This window comes from Bactrocera latifrons, unplaced genomic scaffold (genome assembly GCF_001853355.1).
Source record: "Bactrocera latifrons isolate USDA-ARS-PBARC rearing strain unplaced genomic scaffold, ASM185335v1 scaffold_131, whole genome shotgun sequence".
NCBI lineage: Eukaryota > Metazoa > Arthropoda > Insecta > Diptera > Tephritidae > Bactrocera > Bactrocera latifrons.
The window spans coordinates 177,757-186,616 of record NW_017534753.1 but is presented as its reverse complement, the minus strand read 5'-3'; the positions used below and the strand labels follow the sequence as shown (position 1 = coordinate 186,616).

The following is an 8,860-nucleotide window of genomic DNA, read 5'->3' as shown; positions in this document are numbered from 1 at the left end:
ATGACAGGAGATATTTCGTCTTGCCCATGTTCACTGCCAGACCTATTTGTGTTGCTTCGTTGTCCAGTCTGGAGAAAGCAGAACTAACGGCGCGGGTGTTGAGGCCTATGATATCAATATCATCGGCATACTCCAGCAGCTGTACACTCTTATAAAAGATTGTACCTGCTCGATTAAGTTATGCAACTCGAATTATTTTCTCCAGCAGCAGATTGAAGAAGTCTCACGATAGGGAGTCGCCTTGTCTGAAACCTCGTTTGGCATCGAACGGCTCGGAGAGGTCCTTCCCGATTCTGACGGAGCTTTTAGTGCTGGTCAACGTCAGCTTACACAGCCGTATAAGTTTTGCGGGGATACCAAATTCAGACATCGCGGCATAAAGGCAGCTGCTTTTCGTTCTGTCAAAAGCAGCTTTGAATTCGACGAAGAGGTGGTGGGTGTCGATTTTCCTTTCACGGGTCTTTTCCAAGATTTGGCGCATGGTGAATGTCTAATACATATACATATATTAATTTATGAATATCAAAAAGTTTTAAGTAATTGAAACTATTTTCAACATTGTGTTCGTTTGGGGTATTTAGTGAGGATTTGGTATCTTAATGAACACCGGTGATTTGGCTTGGCATTTCTTAAGGATATGGATGATCGTTAAAGGGGATTTGTTGCAAAAATGGCACGTTGGCTGTGGCTCCTTCTTCAGGAAGTGAAGATGTGTAAGGCTGCCTTCTCTGCTACCTCGTTTCCTGTTCTGGGTGGTTGTTAAGGTTATGAACTCCATGCAATATTGCTTTATTATATGTGCAAATAATAAATTTATTGCTTTTTTTTTGTGGCGAATTCTCGTTTCAGTCCTTGCCTCGTCCATCGCACTTCTTGGACGGCGGTAATGTCAGCTTACAAAGACATCAACCATCTGCACCGGACATTCCAGGTGCATGCCTTTAAATCGTAATACTTAATACGTTTGGAATGGTCGTCATCATTGGGGGTGTTTTCTACGTGTTGGATCCCAACGCACAACCCTGTGGAGGAATTTTTCGCCTCTAAACGGATGTTTTTTGGCTACCAAGAGAATACTTGATCACTTCTGGCCACTCCAGAGTGAATAACGCTCAGAGAATTTTCCCCACATGTAAGGGTTGTAAAAAGAGAATTTACATAAGACTTTTGGTAATGGTAGGTAAAAAAAATATCCATAAAAAGTAATAACAATTAAAATGATTTTTTTTTTATATTTTATTTGAAATGTTATATTGCTGCTCTTAACATATTCCAAAAAATTGTTTTCTAAATCTATTTTATTTTTATTGTAGCTGCACCGCTTTTCTTAACAGTTCCTCAACTGGCCCAATTCCAGCGACTGAATTTATTGCACCTGGCAGAAAGAAAGATTAAAAGAGCTCTTGCAGTTTAAAATGAATGATGTTCATGAAAATAGGTTCATATGAGTTGCAATTAAATTCACTACACAAAAATTATTAATTAAGAGACACTTACCGAGGAATTCTGTTGTTTTTAGGTTTAAATAATTCCTGAGTTCTTTCATAATTTGAAATCCTAAAAAAAAATAAATTATTATATATACACCAAATTTAATAAATTTATAAATTACTCACTTTTCTTTGTTGTTCATTTCTTTATTTTGTTTTTGTAAAACAGCTGGTTCAAGGTAAAGTGCCACTCACCTCATGTGTTGAGTTTTTTGTGCTTTTTTCTTTTTAGGAATAACCTCACAAAATATACCTCACAAATCAGTTGACGATGGCGCTGATCATTTGTACCTGTTATAAATATATTTTGCTTACAAGAAGTTACCAGGAATGTGGTAGAACAATATTTACCTGTTACGAAGAAGCAATTTACCATAACAAAACTGTACAATAGCTCCTAATCTGCGGAACCTAAATTCGATCAGCGCTGATCGAAATCAGCTTTGCGATTGGCTCGATTTCGAGCGATCGTTCTGCGTTCACCCTTAGTGAGTGAAGAATCCCATGGTTTTCAATGCGAGTGTTTTAATTGTCAACACTTGTTGGGAACTCTCTCCCTCTCTCCTCTCTCTCTCTTTTCGTTTCTTAAACGTTAATGGAAGCGTGCCGTTTCTCTAATGGATGCGTCATACACTCTAACCACTGTCATGTTAAAGGTTTAACGAAACCTTTCCCATACTCCGTTTACAGGTTCCACTTAAAAACTTTAGTTGCACAAAACAATCAGTTTCGTAGAAATTTTCCAGCTAGTTTTATTATGTTTACTCTGTCTCTGGTGTCCCACTTTTTTAATAACAGCTGTTCAAAATTTGGGTCGGCTTTAGTATACCGTCAAAGAATTTCGGGAATAAAGTGGGTATGGTCGGATAGAGGAGATTCTCTAGATCAAGAATATATAAAATTAATTTTTCACTTTTATATCCACTAACACATCACTAATTCATTTGTTTACATTTATTTTATAAGGTTGTCAAAAAAGTCTTACGGTATTTTTTATTGAATTTTCAATTGTCCATAAAATTGGTTACAATAATGCGATTCAAGTCAAGCCGTTTTATTCGATGACGCGTTCCCAACGAGATGCAAACTTCATAATGCTCTCTCTCTCTTAGAAGCTCGCTTCCCTATTGGCAAAAAACTCGGAGAGCCAATTTTCACAGGACTCTCTTGTGACTTCAGACTACCAAGCGCGTTCGCCATGGACAGAAACAGGTGGTAATCACTTAGTGTGAGATCCAGACTATACAGTGGATGCGAAAGAACCTCCCATCGGATCTCCCGAAGCTTCTGGAGCGTCACTAAAGTGCGTGTGGCCTGGCGTTGTCCTGATGGAAGACAATTCGGCCTCTGTTGATCAAAGATGGCCTCTTCTGCATGAGTGCTGCCTACAAACGGTCCAGTTGTTGCAGTACAGGTCCGAATTGAGCGTTTGGCCATAGGGGAGCAGCTCATAGTGGATTATTTCCTGCCAATCCCACCAAATACACAGAAGAACCTTCCTTTCCGTCAATCCAGGCTTGGCCACCGTCTGGGCCGCTTCACCGCTTTTCGACCACGACCGTTTGCGCCTTACGTTATCGTAAGTGATCCCCTCTTCATCGCCAGTCACCATACGCTTCAGAAACGAATCGATTTTGTTGCGATTCGCATGCGTCGATACGGTCAAAGATGTTTTGTGTGGCACCCGTACATCGAGCTTCTTAGTGACTCCAAGCTTCTTCAAATGGTTTATAAAGGTTAGATGACTCTTGCTCAGTTTTGGCCGATGCTACGGCTGCCACTATGCCGGTCTCTTTCGACCAATTCAGCGATTTTATCACAACACCAGAACGAAAACGTTGAAACCATCGTTGTGAGGTGGAAATGAAAACTGTATCGGGTCCATAAACTGCACAATTTTTATTGGCGGCTTGAGATGCATTTTTGCCTTTACCGTAGTAGTACTGTAAAATATGCCGTATTTTCTCTTTTAGGCCGTTCACGCAAAAAGGAATGCTACGCGAAAAAAATTTGATACACCCGGTGTTGGACCGACCAGGGTAATTTTTTTTTTTTTTTTTTTAAGAGCGGCCGAATTCTGCCCACGAAAAAAGGAGTTCTACACATTTGTTTTATTAAATTCAAAAAATTTCTTTATATTTTATTTGTATAGGTTGTTTAAATATTAATTTAAAACTGCTTTTCTACTGCATAATGTAAAATAAATGTGTACAAATGTATTAGTGATGTGTTAGTGGATATAAAAGTGAAAAATATAAGTGAAAATTTTATTTTATATCGAGAAAATACTTAATTAAAACAGTGGAATTTTCAACTTTAAACGGCAACATCTCGAAAACTATAAGCTCCCTGTGGCTATAACTATATTTATTCTTGACCTGGAGAATCTCCTCTATTGCGACCATACCCATTTTAATCCCGAAATCCTGAGACGGTATACTAAATTTGTCCCCAAAATTTTAAAATATTCATAATCATGGAAAGAGAATAAAAGAAAAATTAGCCAAAATTAGAAATGCTCGTATCACGCATATGTGTCAGCTTCCATTTTGATGGCCATACCTTGGTGGGTTATACCGATATTTATTGATCAATTATCGCTTTACTTATAATTATTATCGGAATAAATGTGCCTTCACAATTAAACACCAGACGGCATCATTTTTAAATACATATGCCATATATTTTTAAAACGATGTGTAGAATATAAAATTTGTAAGTTTTAATAGATTTTGAGAGAAAAGATTCCGAAATCGCTTTTATTATAAACAGATGAAAAATATAGAGCAGGGAATTTTTGAAACGTGGATTAACGAAACAAATGGATCATCTGTAAGTAAATATAAGATGGCATTTATAACTTCCAGCAATTCAAAACATATGTATATAATTTTTTCTAGTGGAAATGCTGTATTCCAAGCAGCTTCAGCAGCTGCAGCAGCTGCGGCAGCTTTACAAAATAAACCCGATGACTTTGTAATGCCCGAATTATACGATGCTAACCAATGGGCAATGGAAGAAGGCGGCTTTATAGAGAGTGAGATTCAACGCAATGTTCGATCCAATGAAGACACGGGCGAATACCCGCGCTTTGGTTGGGTGGATATCACAAAAGAGTTTTTTGATTCGTGCTCAGAGTTAAATTTAGGAGAATTAGCCCAAGATATGCTTTTTGGTTTATTCGAAGCAATGTCTGCTATTGAAATGATGGATCCCAAAATGGACGTAGGAATGGGATACAATAAACATGACGCACCTCCTCATACTTTTGAATCGGCCGTGGAGGTAATATATTTGTGCTATCTTTGTAGAATTTCCAGTTGCTTTAACCAATTTGTAATACGTATATGTATATCTAGTCGGGTGCTTTGAAACTTAACAATTTCACCAACGAGGAACTTATCGGCACATTTGATGCACTATTTGCTTGTCTTGTATCGTGGTTGGAAGGAAATTCAATGGATCAGGTTTTGTTTACTTGCCTTTATTTACACCAGCCAAGTGGTATCAAGGATAAAGCTCTTCGCTATTTTTGTCACGCTATAAGAATTCTTATCGTCATTATAAAGAACATAATTATTATCAGTAGTGTAAATGAAGAAGAAGACTTCCAACTCTATGGTAATTCGTCTTTATTGGCTGTTGAAGATTGCCAACCAACGGCAGTAGCAACTCAGCTGAAAGAAGCGGAAGATGATTTAGTGCGTCTAAGCAAAACAGAACAGCAACCGGAGTACACTATGGCCGTTGTGCATCGTCTGCGTTTTATGCGTCACTTTTATCAATCAATTTTCTTATTCGATTTTGTCATGGGAACTGCCCCTCAAGAGTCCAATATGAACGAAATTTACAAAAACCTGAACGCATCACTCGAATTAATACCACAAATTAAACGCACCATTGAAAAGGGTATTCAACCAATCCCCAACTGTACGTATAAAGTTAAAACAATATTTTATTTTATTTTTTAATTAATACAATAACATTATTGCCAGCTGATTGTCCAAATCCCATTGGATTTTCCCCTCGAATTCATGACCGTAGTCAACCACCCACTTTTCCCCGGAATGTAAAGATTCGTGATCGCCTCTCCAGTTTACAGTTTCTAGAAGATTTAGTACATCGATTGAAGTATGCTTGTAAAATTATACGAATGCGCGATTACTACTCAGCTTTGGTAACTAGCTATTATTAATTGAATGAACTAAAAATAACCGTGGTCTTCAATAGAACTTCTTTATTGAGTTTAGCAAGAAGTCTGGACAATGTGTGCTTTCGCGTAGTGTGCTTCAAGGTTTGTTTATATCCAACCGACGGCTTGTTTTCGGTACAATTCCAATCAAGGATTTTCTATGGGACTCAGTTCGTGCTTTTAATTCTCCGCCTGTACTAAATCCAAAGCATCCCCTGGCATCCGATCAGAAGATACAAATGTATTTAGATACTTTCTTCCGGTACTGTATTAGTCTAAATACATTCACACAATTCATTCGTATTTGCGGCTTCAATCGAGCTCGCCAACGTGACAAGTTGGCTCGATTTATTGATGGTTTTGATACTATTCAAGTCGAGGCAGCCCGCTTAGACTCTCATTTGACAATTTTAGCAAACGAAAAGGCGGCGGAAGGAAATGAAGCGTACGCTACGGCCCTGAAACATAGCTGCCAGTTTGCAACATGGGTTTTGTATAACAGTTTTCGTGCAATGATGCTCTATTTGATGTCGGGATTTGAATTAGAGCTGTATTCGGTACATGAGTTCCTTTATATTTATTGGTAAAGTTGTCAGTAAATGTTTGTAATCTTGTCATATATTTTGATGTGTTAAATTACAGGTATCCATATGAATTGCTAATAGGGTTCATTGTATCTGCTTTAACACGCACGGAAAATAATCTTCTTGTACAGGAAGAATATGCCGAACATCAAAGTAGACTACAAGGGAGCAGCAATTCAAAGAACCGTAAGCCTAAGCCCAAAAAAAACAAGAAACAGCAAAAACCCTATAGACAAGAGATCGTTTATTATCATGCTATGTTAAGCATGTGTGGTGGGTATTATAAAGCCATGGGAGCATTAACAAAGGACGGCCGAATTCGTCAACCAATGCCAAAGTTTGATAATGAAGAAATACGTTTCAACAGAAGATTTGCACCTTTTGCTACTTTAACTAGCCCACCTCCGGTTTCTTACGCCGAATTTAAGAGTATAAGAGAACATATGATGCGACCGCCATCGTCGGAAATTTATGCGATCGCCGCGAAACATTTTGATCAAACACGAATCGTTCTGGAATCCATACAAAACCCAGATCAAGAGGTAGGTCAATTCCAGCACATATGAAAAATATAATAAGAATAAAAAAATTTTTCTTTCTGTAATCCTTTAGATTTTGGATATGCTTCATATCGCCAAAGTAAATTCTGTTGTCATGAATGTTTTAGCAAAAGGTCATCAGAAAGACTCGAAAACACAACCTGATTTTGACTTTTCAAAACACCGCCATTTTCCCATTATTAAGTTAAATTAACAAAATTTGTATGTTGCTAAAAACGCCTGCTGATGAACCGCATAATTTAATAAAAAAAAACTGTAAGAAATAAATTAGTTCAGAACATTATAAATTTATGTTTCGTTTTCATTAGAAATGATATCTTGCTTTATAATATATTCGGCAACATATCCTTTGTCAGCTGGTAAGTTACAACTTTTTGAACATGTATACACAGCCAATACTCCCCAATCAAGGTGGTCATCTTTCAGCAAATTAAGCATCTGTGGCATTATCTGAAACTCGAATTGGCGCATACTACCGCATAGCTCGCAATCAGGAATTCGATAATTTTGACCGAATGTTTGCTCAACATTTGCTATCCAAAGAGGGTGTCCTCCTCGCTTATATCTCAAAATTTGTTCGGGGGCTCTGCTCACTTCTTTTTTGAAATTCCTAAAACACTTATCATCAACCCCTTCAGATTCGGTAACATATTTATCCAGTTCAGAATCTGGAACATCCTTTAGACTACCTGTGTTTCCAGCAGCCAATAACTCCTGATATTCTTTCCAGCGGGACTGTTCCACGCTTTCATCGTCGTTTTTTGTATCACACTCTTCCTCTGGATTATTCGCTTCAACAACAATTTCCCATTCCGGAAATATAATATTAGGCAACAGCACATTGACATTTTCACATCCACTATTATTTTTAGACGTGCAAATTTTTTTGTGATCTTGCCAGTGAGCACGTTGATGATTTGCAGAACAGTAGTTTATGTTTCGACATCGGCCACATGCCAAAGGTCCCAAGCAACCACAAACAAAACACAATTTTTTGGCGGCGTTAATTTCTGGCTATTCAGAAACAGATGTGTACATTATACTGTTCACATGAAAGTAAAGAAATTAATTACCAAAGGCTTTCCTTCCTCTATCGGTGGTTCTATTGAGTAAAAAGTATTTTTCCTTGGCAGTTGACTTCGGTAAACACTCAAATAACTATTTTGTTAAAATAATAAAAAAAATTTTAAATTTTACAGGGTTTATTAAAAAGAAAAAATTTACTCCTACTTTGCTGAATTCATCTCCTGACAATTGGGCGATCGGCACACAAAAACGTAAATAGTTCGATGAAAATTGTACTCATCTTCAAATGGTGCATAAACCTATAATAAGTAAATAACTATATATAACGTATCTATATCCAGTCGTGATTTGTTTACCTGGCATAGAAATGCTTTAGGTTGTTGGCATTTTTCGCACTTTAGCTCATTGTTATTTGGCAATTTTTCCAGTTCCAACCACGCTGGTTTCCCACCTGCCTTGCTAGGAAAATATCGATTCGTCAACCATGCGCACTCGCGTTCCTCCGCAAACCCCAAGTCTATATCACTCATATTCAATTCAATTAATATTTGTTAATCCTTTCCTAAGTAATCTAATTGATAAATAACATTAAATTCGAATAGGAATTAAGATAATTCAGGGGAATATAGGAAATAACATATCGGCGATTATCGTCACATCAACTATCGACTTTATTGTCATTTCAGCATTGCCAACCAGATATTTTCGATAAAAAGAGTGATAGAAAATAACATATATTCTCAAAACACAAAGCCAGAAAAAATATCAGAAACAAGATTACAGCAACGTGGCATAAGGAATTTAAAAATCCTTATATCATATTCTGACCTAAAATTCGGAGTGATTTGATTACATTTAATATTTTAATTAATCTAGATTGTGGTTGTTGTAGTGGCAGAATTTCGCCGAGTTGACAGTCCAAGCCCGGATAAAAAATCCAGGTCCTTTCCGATTACGAAGTTCCACCTGTCGTGGAAACGAAAATTTAGTGAATTTAGATGCATTGCT

At 37.3% G+C, this 8,860-nt stretch overlaps 2 protein-coding genes across 2 annotated transcripts; one reads left to right on the top strand and one right to left on the bottom strand.

Annotated features, from left to right (window-relative positions):
- Positions 1–4,157: 4,157 nt before the first annotated feature.
- LOC108965019 (N-alpha-acetyltransferase, 35 NatC auxiliary subunit homolog) lies at positions 4,158–7,113 on the top strand. The gene is made up of 7 exons (XM_018927169.1): positions 4,158–4,322; positions 4,391–4,775; positions 4,850–5,420; positions 5,486–5,667; positions 5,721–6,265; positions 6,325–6,808; positions 6,879–7,113. Exons 1-7 carry the CDS (start codon positions 4,312–4,314, stop codon positions 7,017–7,019), a joined length of 2,319 nt encoding a protein of 772 aa, XP_018782714.1. The 5' UTR covers positions 4,158–4,311; the 3' UTR covers positions 7,020–7,113.
- LOC108965020 (programmed cell death protein 2) lies at positions 7,025–8,483 on the bottom strand. Its single transcript, XM_018927170.1, has 4 exons — positions 8,209–8,483; positions 8,057–8,151; positions 7,900–7,984; positions 7,025–7,840 (listed from the first exon to the last, which is right to left on the bottom strand). Exons 1-4 carry the CDS (start codon positions 8,380–8,382, stop codon positions 7,115–7,117), a joined length of 1,080 nt encoding a protein of 359 aa, XP_018782715.1. The 5' UTR covers positions 8,383–8,483; the 3' UTR covers positions 7,025–7,114.
- Between the last annotated feature and the right edge of the window lie 377 nt (positions 8,484–8,860).

Bases quoted from the DNA above. Each gene is read 5' to 3' on its own strand.
- LOC108965020 (XM_018927170.1), bottom strand. From the start codon at position 8,382: ATGAGTGATATAGACTTGGGGTTTGCGGAGGAACGCGAGTGCGCATGG. The intron at 7,985-8,056 runs GTAGGAGTAAAT...TTAACAAAATAG, and splicing joins CAGGAGATGAATTCAGCAAA to TTATTTGAGTGTTTACCGAA. The intron at 7,841-7,899 runs GTAATTAATTTC...GTTTCTGAATAG, and splicing joins TAGAGGAAGGAAAGCCTTTG to CCAGAAATTAACGCCGCCAA.
- LOC108965019 (XM_018927169.1), top strand. The intron at 4,776-4,849 runs GTAATATATTTG...ATGTATATCTAG, and splicing joins CTTTTGAATCGGCCGTGGAG to TCGGGTGCTTTGAAACTTAA. The intron at 5,421-5,485 runs GTACGTATAAAG...CATTATTGCCAG, and splicing joins TATTCAACCAATCCCCAACT to CTGATTGTCCAAATCCCATT.